Source organism: Erythrolamprus reginae, chromosome Z (assembly GCF_031021105.1).
Source record: "Erythrolamprus reginae isolate rEryReg1 chromosome Z, rEryReg1.hap1, whole genome shotgun sequence".
NCBI lineage: Eukaryota > Metazoa > Chordata > Lepidosauria > Squamata > Dipsadidae > Erythrolamprus > Erythrolamprus reginae.
In genome coordinates, this window is record NC_091963.1 from 143871686 (window position 1) to 143893910 (window position 22225).

The 22225-nt window shown below is 45.1% G+C and overlaps 2 protein-coding genes across 2 annotated transcripts; one reads left to right on the forward strand and one right to left on the reverse strand.

The window, feature by feature from the left end:
• Positions 1-279: 279 nt before the first annotated feature.
• On the forward strand, positions 280-12632 carry LOC139154256 (olfactory receptor 4E2-like; the record flags this gene model as incomplete). The annotated part of the gene is made up of 3 exons (XM_070728683.1): positions 280-358; positions 1846-2755; positions 12608-12632. Coding segments are annotated over exons 1-3 (1014 nt in total), but the record flags the coding sequence as incomplete, so codon positions are not given.
• LOC139153139 (olfactory receptor 4E1-like) lies at positions 6713-7657 on the reverse strand. Its single transcript, XM_070726740.1, has one exon. The coding sequence runs from the start codon at positions 7655-7657 to the stop codon at positions 6713-6715; it is 945 nt and encodes a 314-aa protein (XP_070582841.1).
• Positions 12633-22225: the final 9593 nt, after the last annotated feature.

Sequence of the window (22225 nt, forward strand, 5' to 3'; positions counted from 1 at the left end):
AGTGAACACAAGAACAAGGGGGCACAATCTGAGGTTAGTTGTGGGAAAGATCAGAAGCAACATGAGAAAATATTATTTTACTGAAAGAGTAGTAGATCCTCGGAACAAACTTCCAGCAGACGTGGTAGATAAATCCACAGTAACTGAATTTAAACATGCCTGGGACAAACAAATACCCATCCTAAGATAAAATACAGGAAATAGTATAAGGGCAGACTAGATGGACCATGAGGTCTTTTTCTGCCGACAATTTTCTATGTTTCTATGTTTCTAACGAAGATGATTAGAGGACTGAAGACTAAAACATATGAAGAACAGTTATTGGAATTGGGGATGTCTAGTTTGGTGAAAAGAAAGAGTAGGGGAGATATGACAGCGGAGTTGCCACAAAGAAGAGGGAGTCAACCTGTTCTCTAAAGCACCCGAGCATAGAACAAGAAGCAATGGGTGGAAACTAATGAAGGACAGAAGCACATTAGATATATATTGTGAGCAGTGGAGGACTCTTCTTGTGAAATACCACTGTACTTGCTTAATTGTATTAATGACAGATTCTTTTTTTAATATATATATAAGAATTTTATTTACAAATATACAATAAATACATAAGAAACAAATAATTACGATTGACAATTAAAACATGGCAAATTACCTAGGCAGTAATCGTATGCTTTGACAGTAAACCAAGACATAAAGACAAAACAATTCGACAGATTCGATTGGTGACAAATGGCTCCACACAAAGGAAGAAACCAACCATATTCTAGTTAACGTTTTCCGAACTTGAGTGAAGACTGTAACATCATATTATTTCCTTATGATATATCCTGTCTGCTACTGAAGTAAGGAAGTGATTTCAGGGTATATATTCATTTTGAGGAATGGTTTATTGATATGTATTTCTATGTTTGTAGATTTGGAGCAGAGGTGGTATTCAGCCAATTCCGACCAGTTTGGTTGAATTGGTAGTGGAAATTTTGAATAGTTTGGAGAACCGGCAAATAGCGGTTGGCTCCGCCCTCCCACCCCTGCCGTTCACTGTCCTATATTCCCTTTATTTTTACCTCAGCTGATTCACTCACCTCACCAGTGCTGACAACAACGGCGGTCTTTGAGTGTTGCGCGCGCACACAAGGCACACTCATAGAACCAGTAGGAAAATATTTGCAATTCCACCACTAATTCGGAGACATTCTGAAGTAAATTTTTTTTTTAAAAAAAAATACTTTATTGATTTATACAAAAAGGAATAAAACAGGGGGAAAGGGAGATGTGAGTACAAAAAAGAGAAGTGGGAGGGGAGTGGGGTAAACAGTATTGTTATATCACAGCTTATATATATTATTGTATATACATTTCAAATATTTGTCCATATGTAAATATTTCGCATTCAGAATTCTTATTTAAATAATCTTATAGCTGTAATATTTGATAATCCAACAGTAATGTGGAAAGAGAAGGGATAGAAAGGGAGAAAAGGGAGGAAAAAAAGAGAGAAGAAAGAAGAGAGAGATAGAGGGAGGAAAAGTAGTACCTGCAAGCAAGCAGGCGTTTGGGTAAATATTTTATGTATGTTTTTATATTGGGGTTCCTTGCTTTTAGATTTTTAAATGTGCAACTGTTATTTTAGATTCTAATTATTAGATTTGTCATTATATATTGTTTTTATCACTGTTGTGTGAGCCGCCCCGAGTCTGCGGAGAGGTGCGGCATACAAATCTAATAAATAAATAAATAAATAAATAAATAATAATAATAATAATAATAATAATAATAATAATAATAATAAATAATATTTCTCTCTACTTAGGTTGAAGGTGCGGACTTCAATCTATCCCACGGTAGGGTCAGAGTTCAACCAGACAGTGACGCATTTTGTGTTCTTGGGACTGACTAATATCCGGAGTCTGGAGCTGGCTTTATTTGTCATTTTTTTCATCACCTACCTGCTTATTTTAATAGGGAATGTCCTCATCATAGTGACGGTGGCTTGGGACCGCTGCCTCCACACCCCCATGTACTTCTTTTTGGGGAACCTCTCCTTCATAGACATCTGCCATTCCTCTGTCACGACACCCAAGATGCTGCTTGACACCTTCCTCTCCCAGAAGGTCATCTCCTTCGGGGGATGTGTAGCCCAACTCTTCTTCCTCCACATCTGTGCCTGTGCCGAGATCTTCCTCCTGACCATCATGGCTTATGACCGTTGCGTTGCCATCTGCTACCCACTGCACTATGCGAAATATGTCAACCTGAAGATTTGCGCATCCTTGGTGGGTGGTTTGTGGGTGGGAGCCACTGTCCACTCCCTGGTCCAGACGGTTCTCACCATTCGCCTCCCTTACTGTGGCCCAAATGTCATAGACAGCTTTTTCTGTGATGTCCCACCTGTTATTGGGTTGGCTTGTACAGATACGTATTTTACCGGCGTTCTCATTGTATCAAACAGTGGCATGATCTCCTTGGTCTGCTTCTTGGCCTTGGTCACTTCCTATGTTATCATCCTGTTCTCACTGAGAAGACGGACAGCGGAAGGCCGTCGCAAAGCTTTCTCTACATGTAGCGCTCATTTACTGGTGGTGGTTTTGTTCCTGGGGCCATGCATTGTCCTTTACAGCCGGCCGGCTTCCAACTTCTCCTCAGACAAACTGGTCGCTGTCTTCTACACCATGGTTACTCCTCTCCTCAATCCTGTGATCTACACCCTGAGGAATGAAGAGGTGAAGAAGTGTATACGGAAAATCTGGCTCCGGAAGAAGATTTTTTTTACAAGGGGATGAGTTGGCTAGCTTGACAAGAAATAGGAGAAAACAAAGGTGTGTGTGTGTGTGTGTTTGGTTTTTTTGTTGAGTTTTTGTCGATTTTTTGTCCCTCCTTCCCTCATTATTAGCAAAACAATAATTTTAAATATTCAGCAAAAAATATATTCAGCAAAAATATGTGATAGGTATATATATACACACACACATATATGTATCACATATTTTTTGCTGAATATTTAAAATTAAGGGAGACTAGGACAGCGCTATTTCAGCCTTGTTCTGGCCTCATCAGCTAGCCATACCCTTACTGGGATTTGATCCTGGGGCCTCTGCCTTGTAAGGCAGAGAATTAACCTCTAAGCCACCAGATCAGATGCCTTCAGCTTTGTACCAGGGAGGGGCTATATGTTTTTTTTCTGTTGGATCACCCTGGTATATTGAAGGAAGGTCACAGCTCCTTTTTGCCTCTAGGCCTATTTCAAGGCAGTTAATTTATTCATAGCCAACAAACTATGTTCTGTATGTATCACATATTTATTGCTGAATATTTAAAATTAAGGGAGACTAGGACAGCACTATTTTGACCTTGTACTGGCCTCATCAGCTAGCTATACCCTTACTGGGATTTGATCCTGGGGCTTCTGCCTTGTAAGGCAGATAATTAACCTCTAGGCCACCAGATCTGATCCCTTCAGCTTTGTACTAGGGAGCGGCTATATATATTTTTTCTGTTGGATCACCCTGGTATATTGATCCTCATTTTACCCACCTCAGAAGATTGGAAGGTGAGTCAACCTTGAGCCGGTGATGAGATTTGAACTGCTGACCTTCAGATCTATAAGTCAGCTTCGGTGGCCTGCAGTACAGCACTCTACCTGCTGCGCCACCCCGGCTCAATCCTCACCTCATCACATTTATCTATTTGAGGAATGTGCTGCCCAGTATAAAATCCCCAAATTGCTTGCTAGAGAATTTAAAAAAAAGTCTAAGACCAAATGTAGACATGTGTGTGCATATTTTGAATATATTATAATCATATAATAGTTGCATTAATCCCGGCATAAATGTGAAAAAGGAAATATATAACGCGTTACTAGATAGAAGACTGACGGCAGAAAAAGACCTCCTGGTCCATCTAGTCTGCCCTTATACTATTTTCTGTATTTTATCTTAGGATGGATATATGTTTATCCCAGGCATGTTTAAATTCAGTTCCTGTGGATTTATCAACCACGTCTGCTGGAAGTTTGTTCCAAGGATCTACTACTCTTTCAGTAAAATAATATTTTCTCATGTTGCTTTTGATCTTTCCCTCAACTAACTTCAGATTGTGTCCCCTTGTTCTTGTGTTCACTTTCCTATTAAAAACACTTCCCTCCTGGACCTTAATTAACCCTTTAACATATTTAAATGTTTCGATCATGTCTACTTCAGGATAATTTTAATAAAGAAAGCTTGGTAATGAAAAGATAATAGATTTCCTTATTTCTCACTAATGCTCCAAAGGCTGATTGCCAATTGTTGATGTTCACAGTAACCCCCCCCCCCCACAATTATAATTTAGGACTGACATTTTTTTCATTGTATCGGTTCCCTCTCTCCTTCCTTTCCTTTTCCCCTCTCTTGCTCCCCTCCCTCCCTCCTTTCCCACTCTCTCTGTCTCTCCCTCTACTCTGGGCTCCCTACCTATCTTCTTTCCTTCCCTCCCTTCCTCTGCTTCCCTTCGCCTCCCTCCCTCCTTCCTGACCTCCCTTCTCTCCTTTCCTTTTTTCCTCCCTCCCTCCATCTCCCTCTCTTTCTTTCATCCTTCCTTCCTTCTTTCCTTTCCTCCCTCCTCTCCCTTTCCTCCCTCCCTCCTTCCACCTCTCCCTTCCTTTCCTTCCTTCCTTCCTTCCTCGCTCCTTCCTTCTTTCCCTCCTTCCCTCTCTCCATCCATTCCCTGCCTCCCTCCTCCCTCCCTCCCCCTCTCTCCCTCTCTTCCTTCCCTCCCTCTTTCCTTTCCCTCCCTCCTTCCATTCTTTCCTTTTCCCCTCCCTCCCTCCCTCCCCCTTCCTTCTTTCTTTCTTTCTCTCTTCCCCTCCATCTTCCTCCTTTCCTTCCCCCTTCTTCCTTCCTTCTTTCCTTCCTCCCTTTCATTTTCTCCCTTCTTCCCTTCCTTTCCTCCCTCCCTCCTTCCACCTCTCCCTTCCTTTCCTTCCTTCCTTCCTCACTCCTTCCTTCTTTCCCTCCCTCCCTCTCTCCATCCCTTCCCTGCCTCCCTCCTCCCTCCCTCTCTTCCTCCCCCTCTTTCCCTCTCTTCCTCCCCTCCCTCTTTCCTTTCCCTCCCTCCTTCCATTCTTTCCTTTTCCCCTCCCTCCCTCCCCCTCCCTTCTTTCTTTCTCTCTTCCCCTCCATCTCCCTTCTTTTCTTCCCCCTTCTTCCTTCCTTCTTTCCTTCCTCCCTTTCCTTTTCTCCCTCCTTCCCTCCCTCGCCCCCAGTTTCTCCATTTCTCTCTTTGGGAAAATATAATGATCTGCTCTTTTTAATATTCCTCAAAATATTTTGTTCTTCTAGGAGGGGTGGCAGCTTCCCACATTGTGATAATTGGTTTAGTTATTAAATAACTGTAATAAGTAAATAAATGATGCCAAACAATTAGCGCTGCCACTGTAGTCCTTGGTTTGTGACCATTCACTTAGTAACTATTAACAGCAGCTAGAATTTCAATTGCACAATTTTGGCAACATAGAGAGTTACCAGATGATTTTGTATTAATAAAGAAAATTTTGGAGTGAGCTGAAGCAGATATGCTGATGCATTAAATAAATAATAAGGAAGACTCAGAATATTACAAAATTTGGAACAACTTTTATGAGTGGTTAGAAATGAGAAAACAAAACTGAGACACAAACATGAGTTAAATATAAAACAAAAAGGATGAAATTACTTAAGTTATAAAAGTTTAAAGTTAAAATATGAATAATTGGATGCATATGAAATGTGTTATTGTATTCTTGATTGATCAAAGGCAGTTGAAAGCGTATCAAATATGTAAATGAACTAAATAACCAAAATTAATTTTTTTCCAAAATGTCATTGTTTGTAAAAGCCGTTAAAAAGACTAATTATCCATTGTATTTAATGGATATGTATAAACTGATTGATTTATTGATTGATTCTTTTTTCTTTCTTTCTTTCTTTCTTTTTTCCTTTTTTCCTTGTTTTTGTGTATATGTATATGTTATAATGTTTGTTTCAAACGTCTATATGTTTTGTTTTTAATACAAATATTTCAATAAAAAGTATTTAAAAAAAAAGAAAAATGATCATAAGAAACTTTTTGCAGCACTTGGTCACTTAATGAACGGTTGTAAGTTGAGGACTACCTGTAGTTTGCAGGGAGGAGGAGAGAACAGTACTAATAGTCTTATGGCCGTAATGGAGTCTTCTACTAGATTCGTAAGTTGGGTCAATTGTAAAATTGGTCACCCACATGACCAATCTCATTTTGCAACTTTTGGGCTGGTGGTAGTTAAGGGACTCACTAATGTCACTAAGAAATGCAGCAGGGGGCAATAGGCTGGCCCTGTTAAAAAGTGCTATTACTAACATGTTGTAAGCTGCCCTGAGTCTATGGAGAAGGGCGGCATAAAAAAAATCAATCAATCAATCAATCAATCATTTAATTAAGCAAGCAAGCAAGCAAGCAAGCAAGCAAGCAAGCAAGCAAGCAAGCAAGCAAGCAAGCAAGCAAGCAAGCAAGCAAGCAAGCAAGCAAGCAAGCAAGCAAGCAAGCAAGCAAGCAAGCAAGCAAGCAAACAAACAAACAAACAAACAAACAAACAACCATATTGGAGGTAAGATCAGATCAGAAATGTGCTTCCTTGCCTGGGGTAGACACCTCACTATTTCTATTGATTATCAAATTATTGGAAAGACATAATGCCGAGTCTTGAAATATTTTAGTCTTCTTAATGAATTCCCTTGGCTCCCGCATGGACTTGCCGGCCACGGAGTTTATGCAAGGCACTTAACATGTCCTCATTACGCAATGTGTAGATCACTGGGTTGAGTAGGGGTGTCACAGCTGTGAAGAAGATGGAGACAACCTTATCTGCTGCCAAACTCTTGGCCGGCCTGAGGTAGATGAAGATACAGTGGCCCAAGAAGAAGGTCACGACGGTTAGGTGAGCAGCACAGGTAGACAGAGCCTTGCGCCTTCCTTCAGAGAAGCGGTTTCTCAAGGAGACGAGGATGACCACATAGGAGATGATCAAAACGATGAAGCAAACCACGGAAATCAGTCCTGAATTGGAGACGATGAGGACCTCAAAAACGTAGGTGTCGGCGCACGCGAGTTTGATGACTAGAGGGACGTCACAAAAGAAGTTGTCAATGGAGTTGGGGCCACAGTAGGGCACGCTGAGAGTCAAGGCTGTCAAAGCAATGGAGTGGATGAGGCCTCCTAGCCACATGCCCACCGCCAAGCTGAGGCAGACCCGGTGGCTCATGATGCTTGTGTAATGCAGCGGGTGACATATGGCAGCATAGCGATCGTAGGCCATGATGGTGAGAAGGAAGATCTCCGTGCAGGCAAACAGGTGGAGGAAGAACATCTGCGCAATGCATTCTCCGAAGGAGATGCTTTTGGACTCCGTCAGGAAGTCTGCTAGCATTTTGGGCATGACTACCGAGGAGTGGCAGACGTCGATAAAGGAGAGATTGCTGAGGAAGAAGTACATGGGGCTGTGCAGCTGGCTGTCGAAGATGATGGTGATGACAATGAGAATATTGCCTACCAGGATCAAAGTGTAAATGGCAATGAAAAGGACGAAAAGCACCAGTTCGGTGTTATGGTTGGTGGTGAGTCCAGATAAGATGAATGTGGTCACTTCCGTAGTGTTCGCTGCTGGCATGGTTTTCTGTGGAGAAAGTAGGAAGGAAAGAATAATAATAATATTATAATAGAATATCGCCAAAAAAGCTTCTAGGGTGGTTAACCTGATCCTACGCAGCTTCTGCTCAGGCAATCTCACACTACTCACAAGAGCCTACAAAACTTTTGCCAGACCCATCCTAGACTACTGCTCATCTGTCTGGAACCCATACCACATCTCAGACATCAACACCCTTGAAAATGTCCAAAGATATTTCACCAGAAGAGCCCTTCACTCCTCCACTCGAAACAGAATATCCTACAAAAATAGACTAACAATCCTGGGCCTAGAAAGCCTAGAACTACGGCGCCTAAAACACGATTTGAGTATTGCCCACAAGATCATATGCTGCAATGTTCTACCAGTCAATGACTACTTCAGCTTCAACCGCAACAACACAAGAGCACGCAACAGATTCAAACTTAATATGAACCGCTCCAAACTTGACTGTAAAAAATATGATTTCAACAATCGAGTTATCGAAGCGTGGAACTCATTACCGGACTCAATTGTGTCAACCCCTAACCCCCAACATTTCTCCCTTAGACTCTCCACGATTGACCTCTCCAGGTTCCTAAGAGGCCAGTAAGGGGCGTACATAAGTGCACTGGTGTGCCTTTCATCCCCTGTCCAATTGTCTCTCCTTTCTCTCACTTATCATATATATTTTCTTTCTTTCATATATCCTCTCCTCTAAGTTCACTTTACCGTTATATATATTACTACATGTCTATTTTTCTTCCTATGTATTTGTTTATTGGACAAATGAATGAATAAATAAAATAAAATAATAAATAACAGATTCAAACTAATGACTAAAAACTAATTCAAACAGTCCAAATTAATGTTCACTATGTAAAGAAAAAACTTTGAACTTTTGGGGAAAAAATGTGGGAAAATCCAGTGGAATACAACAAAGCTGCCTTCTGGGTCAAAGATATTCAACAAACAACCCAAAACAAAATGGAAAATTGTATAATAAACTGCAAACTGACAGGGTTGCAAACTGGCATGGTTGCAAAACAAGCAAAGAAGGTTAAGAACCGGAATGTACCTGGCCTGTACAAATTTCATTTGTACTGGTTAAAACACCTGACCAGCCTCCAACATTGTATGGCACTGAATTTGATAAAATGCTTCAAAATGCAACAAGTGAAGAATGGTTAACAGCTGGCCAAATATACTTGATAATGAAAGATCCAGACAAGAGCATAGAACCAGGCAACTATTGCCCAAATACTTGTCTGCCATAACTTTCAAACTTTTTACATGAATCCTGGCAAATTCATGATTCAATCATCTGGTGGAAAACCGCTTGTATCCAGTAGGAGAAAAAGGAAATTATAAAAAATCAAGAGGAACAGAAGATTAGCTGCTCATTGACAAAATGATACTAAAAATTGCAAAACGAAGAAAAATTAATTTAAATATGGTGTGGATTGACTACAAGAAGGCATTTGACTCTTTACCGCACAGCTGGATTAATACCTCTCTGGAAAACTTTGGAATCAGAAAAAAAAATCTGTACGTTTTTGAAAGAAAATATGCAAAAATGGAAAACAGTTCAAACAGCTAATGGGGAGAACATTGGTGAAGTCAACATCAGACAAGGAATCTTCCAGGAGGACTCACTTTCACTACTACTGTTCAATATCACATTAATTCCACTGACAGTAATCCTTATTGAAAATGAGACTGTGAAGATCTTGTGGGACTTTCGAATACAGACAGGTCATCATTTCAAACACAACACGCCAGATATCCTTGTTGTTGTGGGCTGAAGAATACAGTTTATTGATATCACTGTACAACAGATTTATTTATTTATTGGATTTGTATGCTGCCCCTCTCCGGAGACTCGGGGTGGCTAACAGCAACAATAAAGCAGTGTACAATAGTAGTCTGATGTTAGAAACAATTAAAAACCCATTAATATATACAGTATATAAAAAAACCCCCAAACATACATACATACATACCATGCATAGAATTGTAAAGGCCTAGGGGGAAGAGGGTCCCAATTCCCCCATGCCTGATGGCAGAGGTGGGTTTTAAGCAGCTTACGGAAGGCAAGGAGGGTGGGGGCAATTCTAATCTTTGCGGGGAGTTGGTTCCAGAGGGCCGGGGGCAACCACAGAGAAGGCTCTTCTTTGATACCAGAGTCAAAGAAAAAGAACTGGAAGAAATTATGAAATATTGAGACCTATTCATCAAAACTATACAGCTATGGATGAGATATGTAACAGTGATACCCATTGTCATCGGGGGGGGGGGGGAATTTGGTACCATGTCCAAGAATTTCATAAAACACATCAAGAAATTGCAGCTTTCTGAAATAACATCAAAGGAATTGCAAAAAACCCTATGCTACTCAGAACATTATATATTTTAAGATACTTAGTTGATACCTAGGGCACTGGCAGCAACCAATATAAACCATTAGCACCAGTCAGTGGTATTTGGGACACTTTTTAAAATGTTCAGTTGACTGAGTTTCAGGTTTAATGAATAAAAGATATATGTACTAATAATACTACCAATACTACTACTAATACTAGCAGATTGTCAAGAATAATTCTGCTGCAATTTTAAATAGTTCATCCAGATTCTTATAGATTTTCAGATGAGCTTCACATTAGATATTGTCTGGTGTTCCACAATTACCTTATCTTTTAAAAAAAATATTTTTATTGATTTTTTACAATGTAAACATCCACACAACATAAAACAAATGCTTTGTGAATTGTGCCCACCACCAGACAAACATTCATACCCCACCATCAAATCGGGGGTGTTTCTTGTATAAACCATTTTAACCCAAGAGCAAAGTATCTATTTACATATTGCAGAAGAGACGGAGTAACGACTCGGACACAAGAGCTGGATTTAAACTTGGGTCATTTTTATTATAATAAATTTGCATAATTTATTAATTAAATTAGCATGAATTAGCATAAATTTGCATAATCAACATACTTAACTATGACCCGGAACCAAATGGACCTGCAGGGTCAAACAAATACTTCCGGGGCGGAAATGACGTAAAAGGTCAACATTCCTGGGCAACTATGGGCGTAATCGATGCTGGTCCAGGTGAGGGACCTCTCCCTCACCTGAGACCCTGCCATACACTCGCATGAGGGGGGTCCCGCCGGCTCACCCCTACCCTGGGACTTCAATAGCGGGACCCAAAGACAGGTTCCCCCCAAGTGCGCAGGTAGCACCCACCATGGTCTTGGAGAGAACCTGTCAATCATCCCCAAAGATGCCCAAGGGAGAACGCGCAGTTGCTGAAACCACCCAGATTTCCGCCCCTAACCTGCCTACCCAATGACCAGAGGTAAGCCAATTAACCTAATTAAATGCAAACACCCCCTAACCGCACATCCATCTCCCCAGTGTGGAATGGGCGAAAAAACAGCCTGGCCTAATGGGCGAAGCTGCAAAAAATTCCCATTCGGCCCCCGCAGGCGACCCCTAGGCACACTGCAAAATAGGGAAGGGCGGGTGGGTGTCTGCTCAGGCAACCAGGTCCGGGCGAAAAGGCTGTTTCCCGGCCTGCTGCCCCTTAAATAGGGCCAGCAGGCCCCGCCCAGACCTGACGTCATGCCCAGCCACGTGGGCAGGGCATTCCCGGCCGAAATCTCGTCTCGCGAGATTTCGGCCGAAAACAAGATGGCGGCCGCCATCTGAAGGGTCCGAGTCTGCCCGGCCCTTCAGCAACATCGCCGTGGGGCCGGTGAGTCAGCCGGCGTTATTGCAGAAGAGACGGAGTAACGACTCGGACACAAGAGCTGGATTTAAACTTGGGTCATTTTTATTATAATAAATTTGCATAATTTATTAATTAAATTAGCATGAATTAGCATAAATTTGCATAATCAACATACTTAACTATGACCCGGAACCAAATGGACCTGCAGGGTCAAACAAATACTTCCGGGGCGGAAATGACGTAAAAGGTCAACATTCCTGGGCAACTATGGGCGTAATCGATGCTGGTCCAGGTGAGGGACCTCTCCCTCACCTGAGACCCTGCCATACACTCGCATGAGGGGGGTCCCGCCGGCTCACCCCTACCCTGGGACTTCAATAGCGGGACCCAAAGACAGGTTCCCCCCAAGTGCGCAGGTAGCACCCACCATGGTCTTGGAGAGAACCTGTCAATCATCCCCAAAGATGCCCAAGGGAGAACGCGCAGTTGCTGAAACCACCCAGATTTCCGCCCCTAACCTGCCACGGAGCGGGGGTCAGATCTCTATCTTGGCCCCCCGACTCCCCCCTCTATCTGCGCCAGCTCACGCAGAGACCTCTGCAGGTCCTGTAAGAAAATGGCGTTCCCCTGTTCTGACAGGTGAACGCCATCGGCCCGGTAAAGCCACGGCCGATCTACAGTGATGAGGGGATGGGCAACTACAATCCCCCCTAATTCTTTGACGGTCTTTCCCACGGCCTTATTCACCCTACGTCTAACCCGGTGGATGGCCCTAAGGGAAATGGCGTCCCTCCAAACGATCCGTGGGAGGATCTCTGACCACACCACTTGCGTGGTGGGCCATACCGTGCGAAGCCGCCGCAGGTCTTCGCGCGCCTGGACGATCAACGGTAGACCGCCAAGCAGGCATAGGTCATTGCCACCGAGGTGCAAGACCAGCCATCTGGGTGCGGCTATGGGCTGCCGACCACCCAGTCCCATCTGGGCGCGACCCTGGGTAGCCGCCCGCCCAGCAGCGCCGGGTACCGCCCTGAGATGCTGCGTACCCAGCAGCGTCGGTAGGAGGCCCTCCCACCGCATGCCCCTCCGGCCCATCCACACAACATTGACCCACCGTCCCAACGACAGCTGGGTCCCGATGGCACTTCTGGCTGCTGAGCGGCCGGCCCAGAAGACCATGCTGTGGCCACACAGCAGCGCCGTCGGTTTCTGCCTGGACTGGGAACCTGGAAGAGGACACACACAGAGAGGTTACCTAGCCTAAACCCTGCCCCGGATCCTCAGCGGGCCTGACATAACCCAAATATGCCGCTGACCGCCAGCGGCCGATCTCCTGAATCCGTTGGGCCGGGAGACCAGAAAGTGCCGCGCTAGTGGCGGCGCCGATACGGAACGAATGCGTTCCATAGCCGGCGGGATCCATGCCTACCTGAGACATAGCCTTAGACACTATCGCCCAGAATTGATACCGGGTCAGGGGGGAACCATCCTGGTGTATAAAAAGGTACCCACGCCCTGACCCACGCAAAACACAAAATTGCTGCAAAGCAGCCACCGGGCAAACAGACTTATCGGTGGCTGCACTAAGTTCAAGTCTAACCCCTCTGTGTAACTGATCTGTCTTGGAGTGTCTCACCAAAAGAGAGACACCCCCCTGTCTAAAGGACAGATCAGCGAGCTGGAAGGCGCGGAGCGACAAGTCAGACTGCGAGGAGGCCATTGCCTCGCTGACCCTGAGGGCCCCGAAAAACATAACGCAAGTCGCTGCCCTGAACAGCCGAGCCTCGTAAGGAGAGGCGCACAGACTGCCAAATGTCTGATTAATCAGAGACAGCTGCTGAACCGTCAGGGCCCGACGAGCGTCAGCGGGAAACCCCTGTCGCTCCCTCACCCAACCTTCCAGCATCCTCCGGATGCGAAAATCACCCGTAAAATCACCAAACCCCCCCGCCTTGGACAGAAAGGCGAGGCCGGCTAACCTAGCCCTGATAGTCCTCACTGAAAGGCCACGCCCCTTCAGCAGGACACAGAATTCAGCTAGGTGCTCAACCGGGGCAGGCCAGCAATGGGGGTAACCCTTACCCAGCCTGAAATCCCCAAACTCCTTACCTGCACGCTGATAAGCTCGCAGGGTACTAGGAGCTACCGATAAGGCGATCGCCCTGGAGGCCTCGTCTCTCCAGCTCTCGAGAGCCCGCCCAGGCTCCACAGGTGGGCTGGAAACACCTCCGGCGACTCTCGGGCCCACGGGGCCAGGGTCCGAAACCTGGACAACTGACCACGGGACAAGGCGTCAGTCACCCCGTTATCTAAACCAGGGACGTGCCTAGCCAAAAACAAGGCGTTCAAAGACAAGGACCTGTGCACAAAATGGCGGACAAGCCGCATCACCCTGTCACTCTTAGAGGACAGGGCGTTCACAACATGGACAACCGCTAGATTGTCACACCAAAAATGCACAGTCTTATCCCTGAACTGCTCCCCCCAGAGCTCTAAGGCCACTATTAAGGGGAAAAGCTCCAAAAAGGTTAAGTCCTTAACCAATGGACAGGCACTCCATTCCGGAGGCCATGCCGACCAGCACCACTGGTCACCTAACACTACCCCAAAACCGCAAGTCCCTGCGGCGTCGGAACACAGCTGCAGCTCCGCTTCCAAAAGAAGCTCCTGCCGCCAAAACGACAACCCGTTAAAACGTTCCAAAAACTCCCGCCACACGCAGAGGTCAGCCCTGACCCCTGCACATAAGCGGGTACGATGGTGGGGCAAACTCAGCCCCTTCATCGCATCATACAACCGGCGAGAAAAAGCCCTACCAGGCACCACTACCCGACAGGCAAAATTAAGAATCCCAGCCAACTCCTGGAGCTGCCGAAGAGTAACCTTCCTGCAGCCCAGGACCGCCTCAAGTTTGGACCTGATCTTAATCAACTTACCCAGGGGCAATCTGGAAGATTGCTCCACTGAATCCAATTCAATACCCAGGAAGGTAATCCTGGTGGCAGGGCCTTCGGTCTTCTCGGAGGCTAAAGGCACCCCCAATTGAGCACAAAGGGCTTCGAAGTCCCGCATCAAAGCAAAGCATTGCTCCGATTGCGCAGGCCCGGCCATCAAGAAATCATCAAGGTAATGAACGACAGACCCCAGGCCACTCCGCCCCCTGAGCACCCACTCGAGGAAGGTACTAAAGCTCTCAAAGAGGGAGCAGGAAATAGAGCAGCCCATCGGCAATGCCCTATCCACATAAAACCCACCTTCGAAATGGAAGCCCAGCAGCTCGAAGTCGCCTGGGTGAATGGGGAGGAGCCGAAATGCCGACTTAATGTCGCATTTACCCATAAGGGCTCCCACCCCACACTCCCTAACCATAGCCACGGCCGCATCAAAGGATGCGTACCGGACGGAACAAAGCTCGTCAGGAATGAAGTCATTCACTGACTCCCCTTTTGGAAAAGACAAATGGTGAATCAACCTAAATTCACCACTCGCCTTTTTGGGGACCACACCTAAGGGGGACACACGAAGATTCGGAAAGGGCGGCTCCGGGAAGGGCCCAAGGACCCTGCCCTCAGCCACCTCCTTTCGAATCTTAGCCCGTACAATGTCTTCATGTCCGACAACCGACCTGAGGTTGTCGGACATGAAGGCCCTCCTAATACCCACATAAGGGATCCTAAATCCCTCGGAGAAGCCCCTCAAGAGCAACTCGGCTCTCGGGCGAGGGTGGTAGTCGATCAACCAACCCTCAAGTACAGAAACATTAATTGGGCTGGGCCCCTTTTCCCCCAGCTGGTGGGGGAGGTTTTCCTGGACCCCCGCCCTTCTTCTCCGCCCCTTTCTTGGGGCGGGGACAGACTGAAGCTGCATGGGACCCCCCACAATTCCCGCAGGCATGCTTGTACTTACAAAAGGGACGAAAACACGCCCCTTTTGCAGCAAACTCATGACAAGCGGGCGAGGCCCCCTTGCCAGCCACACCAGGAGTCGCCTTGGCCGGCGAAGCCGCGCCGGGCTCCTCCTCCATAAAGTGCCCACTATCCGTGCGCTCACACCCTTCCTTCCCGGACATATGCGTGGCCCGGAACCACAGGTCCGGGACCACCATATCCCACGGCAAGTTGGGCTCCACAGACATCCTCATGCGGAAACCCTTATCATAATGGCGCCAGATGGTGCCCTTATATTCAAAATGGGCCCTGGCAATTAAGTCTATATACTTAAACATGGCAGAGGCCATAGCCGGCTGCCGTTGGATCACTACCGACCCATAGGTAAGAAAGGCATACAGCCAGGAGCTGAAGCATTTCGTTACCTTGGTCTTCTTCGTTTTCTCCCCCGGGACAATCTCTTTCTCCTGCTTGGGAACCTCGCGGTTCAAAAGCGAAAAAAGATCGACGTATTCGCCCCGCCAAATAGCCTCCTTGACCGACGGGTGAAGGTGGCATCCTAGAGGGGTGGACGGCAGCCCGCACGGTATGGCCCCCGCTTTAATACAAGCGAAGGGGTCCCATACCGAGTTGGCCGCCACACCAAAAACACCCGCCCCATGGGGGTAGGGGAAAACCGGGAGCGGGGGCATGACAGGAGGGGCCGGAGGAACCCACCCCCCTGCCCCTGGCACCGCTGGTGTCCCCGCAGGACCCGTCCCAGACAACGGAGCAGCGCTGGCCGCCGGCGGCCCCGGAGGAGGAACCGGCGGAGCCCACACCTGCCCGCAGGTGCCCGCGAGGGACCCCAAAAGGCTAGACCCACTCCCGACCCCCGCCGGGGGAAAACCCGGGGCGGGGGGAGGAAGAAAAGACAGGGTTGTGGTGTGTGGTGCAGCCTCACCTGCCCCGTACGGGGTTGAAGACATCCACGGGGGGCCCAATGGTGTGGGGCCCGGAAAAGCCGCCATCGGCCCTGCAGGGGCCTGCCGTCCGAACGGAGCCGGCTGCCCAGCCTGGGCCGCCGCCGGCTCTCTCCCCAACGCCGCGGGCACTTGATCGCTGGACGCTCCGGGGACCGCGCCGCTCCTCCACTGCTCGAGCTCATCGAGCCTCTCCAACACCCTGGCCCAAGACAAAGCAGGAGAAACATCAGGTTGAGGGGCAGGAGGCAATGAGACCACCCCCCCCTGTCCAGGGACCACCCCAGCCGTCCCCTCCCTGCTGGCCCGGGCCCGGGCAGAAGGCCTAAGGGCCCTCCTGGGGCGCGCCGCTGGCGGAGCCATAGGAGCAGTGGCGGGCCTTTTCTTGGGAGCCATCACCCTTCTTCCCTTTGTATGCAATAAGCCACTAAAACCTCCTAGGAGAAACCCCCAGCACGAGTGGCAGGCCCAACTCCCCAACCACAGGGCCCTACCTAGGGCCTGGGAGCACCTGCTACCCCTTTAACCCCTTTAAGGGACAAAACTTACAATTATATATAATTGACAGTATTTACGGTTTGTATTACTACGATAGCAAGCCTCCCTGCGCAGGCAGGCCTGAAAAGCCTGCAATCCGGTAACACCAACCCTCAAGACCGGGGCCCAGACCCAACACCCCCCACCGCGCCCTCCTCCCAGCCGGGAGGAGGTTACCAGTCCCCCTCGGGCCCGAGGGGGATCGCTGAAGACCGCTCGAGTGAAAGGAGTAAGGCCTCAAACGTTGTCTTGAAGAGAAGTAAGCAGAGCACTTTTCGCCCCCTCGGCAGGCCACAAAATGGCGGCCGCAACACGAGGGAGACTCAAAATGGCGGCCGAGCAGCACCAAACAAGTGTCTGCTCAGGCAACCAGGTCCGGGCGAAAAGGCTGTTTCCCGGCCTGCTGCCCCTTAAATAGGGCCAGCAGGCCCCGCCCAGACCTGACGTCATGCCCAGCCACGTGGGCAGGGCATTCCCGGCCGAAATCTCGTCTCGCGAGATTTCGGCCGAAAACAAGATGGCGGCCGCCATCTGAAGGGTCCGAGTCTGCCCGGCCCTTCAGCAACATCGCCGTGGGGCCGGTGAGTCAGCCGGCGTTATTATAAAGTGATTCCAATTTGTTTCTTGTAGCTTGGTCTTGGATTCTACTCGCCATATATCATCTTACCTTGTCCCATAATCCCATCAGTTGTCACAAATCAGTTTCATTAACCAAATTCATCCTTTTATCCATAATCTCAAATTGAATGTGATCCACCATGTACCGGTACCAATTTTGCATTGTCTATTTTGTCGCATCCTTCCAACCCAAGACTATTACCGCCTGAGCATTTTTTATCACTGCTTGTTTTATTTCTCTAAATTCTCCCATTGCATTACTTTTAACTAATACTGCCATTTCCTTAGTAATTATCCATCGTATATTTAACATCCTATTAATATCCCCTTGCACTTTTTGCCAAAAATTCTGCACTACCGGGCATTCCCAAAACATATGCATAAACACTCCTTTATATTGGCACCCATGCCAACAAATACCCTTACCATTCTGCTGAAAGTATGCGAGTTGAACGGGTGCGTAATACCACTTATGTAATATTTTCCTTCTCATTTCCCCAACTCTTGTATTCTTAGTTTTCCATATATTCTCCACTATGTTTTTCATTTTACATTCTCTACTTTCATGTAGTGACTACATGGACTGTCAGAGGACAAACTTATTTCTTCCATATAATTAACTTTAATAGTTTTACAATTACTCTGCTCAAAATCTCTTTCATTTATTTTATATCTTGGAGAGGAAAAAATATCTGGAATTTCTATATATTCTTCACAAGTGAAAACACAGATTGCAATTGGGGGAGTTAAGAAAAAACAATTGTAGTTTGAGTGATACTTGCCTGCAACATTTTGGTCCTACCATATTAATGAATTTGCAAATTGAAATACATGTTTTATCAAATAGAGAGGGAAGGAGGAAGGGAGGGAGGAGATTTAACTACCAGGGAAAACGTTGGGCAATTCCTATGTGGTAAATTCCGTGGATAAATTTTCAGCATTATCTATCACAAAAGTTTCATTTTTAAAACATAGACATAATGTATGTTAACCTAACCTTGCATAGCTTCTTGTCTGGTAATATTGAACTGCAAACTAGGGCATACGGAACTTTTGCTAGACCAATTCTGGAATACAGCTCATCTGTCTGGAAGCCGCACTGCATATTAGAGATTAAAACAATCAAACGAGTCCAGAGATATTTCATGAGAAGAGTCCTCCATTCCTCTTCTCGCAACAGAATACCTTATGCCACCACACTTGATATTTTGGGCTTAGACAATTTAGAACTTCGGCATCTTCAATCCGACCTAAGTGCTGTACATAAAATTATCTGCTACAGCAGCCTACCTGCCAATGAGTACTTCAGCTTCAACCTCAACAATACATGAGCACACAATAGATACAAATTTATGATAAGCCGCTCCAAACTTGATTGCAGAAAATATGACTTCAGTAACAGAATGGTCAAAGCCTGGAATGCACTACCTGACTCTGTGATTTCTTCCCCAAATCCCCCAATATTTAACCTTGGACTGTCTATTGTTGACCTCACCCCATTCCTAAGAGCTCTATAAGGGTCATGCATAAGTGCACCAGCGTGCCTACTTTCCCTGTCCAAATATTATTTTTTGAAAATTCCCTTTTTAAATATGGATGATATACTACAATGTAAAACAGCATTTTTCAACCTTGGCCATGGTCATTTCTGACCAATGCATTCAAAGTCACCAGACACTGGCAATTGTTGATGATTGTGCTTAAAACATCTGCCATAATTTAGGATTGCCATTTTTTCTTATTGTATCTGTTCTGTTTCTCTCTAGATCTCTAATTCCAAAACCACGAGAGAAAACAATTCCTCTTTGTTATGAATTCTGTTGTTTTGCAAAGTGATCTCAATTATGTGTCTGAATGGTCATCTATTTGGCAACTTCAAATTTCAATTTAAAAATGCTCTGTCTTACATATTGGTAAATGTAAACAGAATTTCAAGTATAAGCAAGGTGGCATTGGTCCAGACTCTAGCATATGACCCTGACTTTGTTAAGGACATGGATATACTTATCTTTGATGATTTATGCTCCAAAGCTCAATGTAACAGCATTGCTTAAAAACCATTAATAGAATTCCTTGAGCTACTGGACTCAAGGAATAACTTGGATAACTTAGAACTGTGTTGCTTGTGGTTCAGTCCTAGATATTGCATACAAAATTATATGTAGTAATGTTATTCCTGCAAATTACATTTCCTGTTTTAATCGCAATAATAGGCATGCAAACAACCGCTTTAAACTCGATGTAAATTGTTCTAAACTTTAATGTAAAAATAAAAATGTTTTCTGCAACAAAGTTGTCAAAGTCCAGAATGCCTTATCTGATTCAATTGCCTCAGCTACAAATTTTCACAGTTTCAGTCACAAATTGATTTCTGTGGACCTTATTTCATACTTAAGTGGTTAGGAGAGGGTGGTGTGCATAAGTGCACTAATGTGCCTGTCATCCCTGTCCTATTTTTATTTTCTTGTTCTTGTTCCCATTACTGTTTGACAAATTCCAATAAATAAATTGGGAATTATGAATATGTAATTGAGGTCAAGGTATTTTTTATAAACCTTGACCGCAATCACATCTTCCTTCCTTCCTTCCTTCCTTCCTTCCTTCCTTCCTTCCTTCCTTCCTTCCTTCCTTCCTTCCTTCCCTCCCTCCCCCCTCCCTTCCTTCCTCCAATTCTATTTAGTTTAAAAGGGAGATACTTTACATTACGTGCATACAATTTAGTGCAAATCACTAGTGCTAAGTACATTCTCTCTCTTTCTCTCTGTGCACCAAATGCTATTGTGCAAATCATTTGCTCCAAATGTGTTGAGATGCTGAGTTTCTCATTGCAGAATTTATGACACTGTTGTTCATAAGAGAGCATTTTATGAATTTCACACATTTTTGGAAATGATCTTTTCATAACTATGGACTAGGAACTTGTTTAAACTGGTGCACAGTTTCATGGCACTAAGTTATTAATTATTTTTCTGCATTGGATCTTGTGTAAGTGCAGAAAACCAGCAGGAGGCTGCAAAGACAATAAATAATCATGCATCATTTCCAGAACTAACTACAGTTAAATGAAGCAGCATAACTTTTCACAAAATTAGAACTTCAGTTTCTTTCTCTGAAAAAAAACTCCCTATGTTTTTGGCTTTGAAAAAAAAAAGACGTTTGCAATTCAACTATTCAACTTATTCAACTAAGTATATATTTCTACCAGACTGAATAAAATAGCATTTACATACCTTGCTGGTGTTTGCAGCAATCAGGAGAATTTTATTTCTGAATAAATTATTTAGGTTCAGTATTGCCAAAACAATGTTTTAGGAGATGCCACAGAGTTCACTTTAAATAAATTAAGGCAACCCGGAGGTATTGGCTTCAAAACTTTGTCCCTTCCAGGATGTGATGATAATAAAATCTTCCTTTGTTTCAATGGCCAGATTGATGCTTCAATTAATTCCAAATTCATGTAAACTCAAAATAAGATGGGCAGCGAGATGATTTTTTTGCATCAAAATCGATCAGCGTGGAAGTTGTACCTTATGATTCTTGACAAATTTATATTTTCTTTTAGGTACACTGAGAACATATGCACCAAGACAAATTCCTTGCGTGTCCTATCACACTTGGCCAATAAAGAATTCTATTCTATTCTCTATGTTCTTTTTCAATGCTATGACTTCTAGAAAATTATTCAGTATCTGTTGTTAAGATGTTCCTGCCCCACTAAAAAAATGGAACGGGAAATATAAAATCAAATTTATTTTGCATCATCTTTGTAATTAGCTGCTAAATATAATTGCAACTCAGTAATAATTCATGCCAGTTATTGAGAGGTCAAAGAGAACCATCATGCTTTGAAGATTCAACTCAGAAGTTCATGGCAATTAGGTCACTAGGGAAGTTGTCAAGGTACCAAAAGTTTTGAAAACTGTAAAGTTAATCTTAGAATTCTTTAACAAGCCCTCTTAGGCTTTGAAAAGTTGGGTTCTTGCATTGTGCAGAGGGAGTACAGCATAAGAATACCCAAACATGACAGCAAACTTTGGCAGAAAAACATCTCCACGTTTTGGACAATAGCACTCCCAATCCACCAGTTTTGGCAGGAGAACCTCAAATGTATGGAATTTTGTCATGCAGAACACCTGTAAAAACCCAAGTTACTTTTCTCTAACTTTGAAAAAAGGGTTGTGGGAAGAAATATCTATCTGGTTTGGTTCCAAGCTAGGAGAAAGACACTGGAAACATGGGAGCTGATTGGAAAGATAGTTTATTGATGAAGCAGAACTACATGTGGTTTTGGCAGCTGTCAAAATTGAGTTGAGAGTGTGTGTTTGGGATTATACTTTCTTTTGAGCTTTGAACTTGAGCTTCCTGTTCCTGTCCAAGAACATGTATTCTATTAGCTGTTGTCAAACACTTGTGCGATCATGTAGGGGCTATGTAGAGATCATAACTGGCTCTATAGGCAAAGGAGGAAATGCAGATCCTAGGTCCTGAGCTAATCTGGTCAGCCTCTGGCATATTATTTATCTGAGCTCCAGGTGAAGCTCTGGACTGCTCTGGGAGTGGTTCAATGAAGGGGCTTCAGAGGTAGGTTTGGACCAGATCGCCCGAACAATTAGTGACCCGCTGGTGATGTGATGATGGTGTCATGGATCCAGTTAGATTGGTACCCGTCGATGGGCACCACCATCTTTTGGGAGAATTTTTGGCAAATTTTTCAGTGCTTGGATGGCTTCTGTTCCTCTGCTGCTTGAAAAGAAAAACCTCCTGCCCACCACCGGGTTAATACTGACCTTTATTTCTTTGCCAGAAGCACAGCTGATCCACTCCTCAA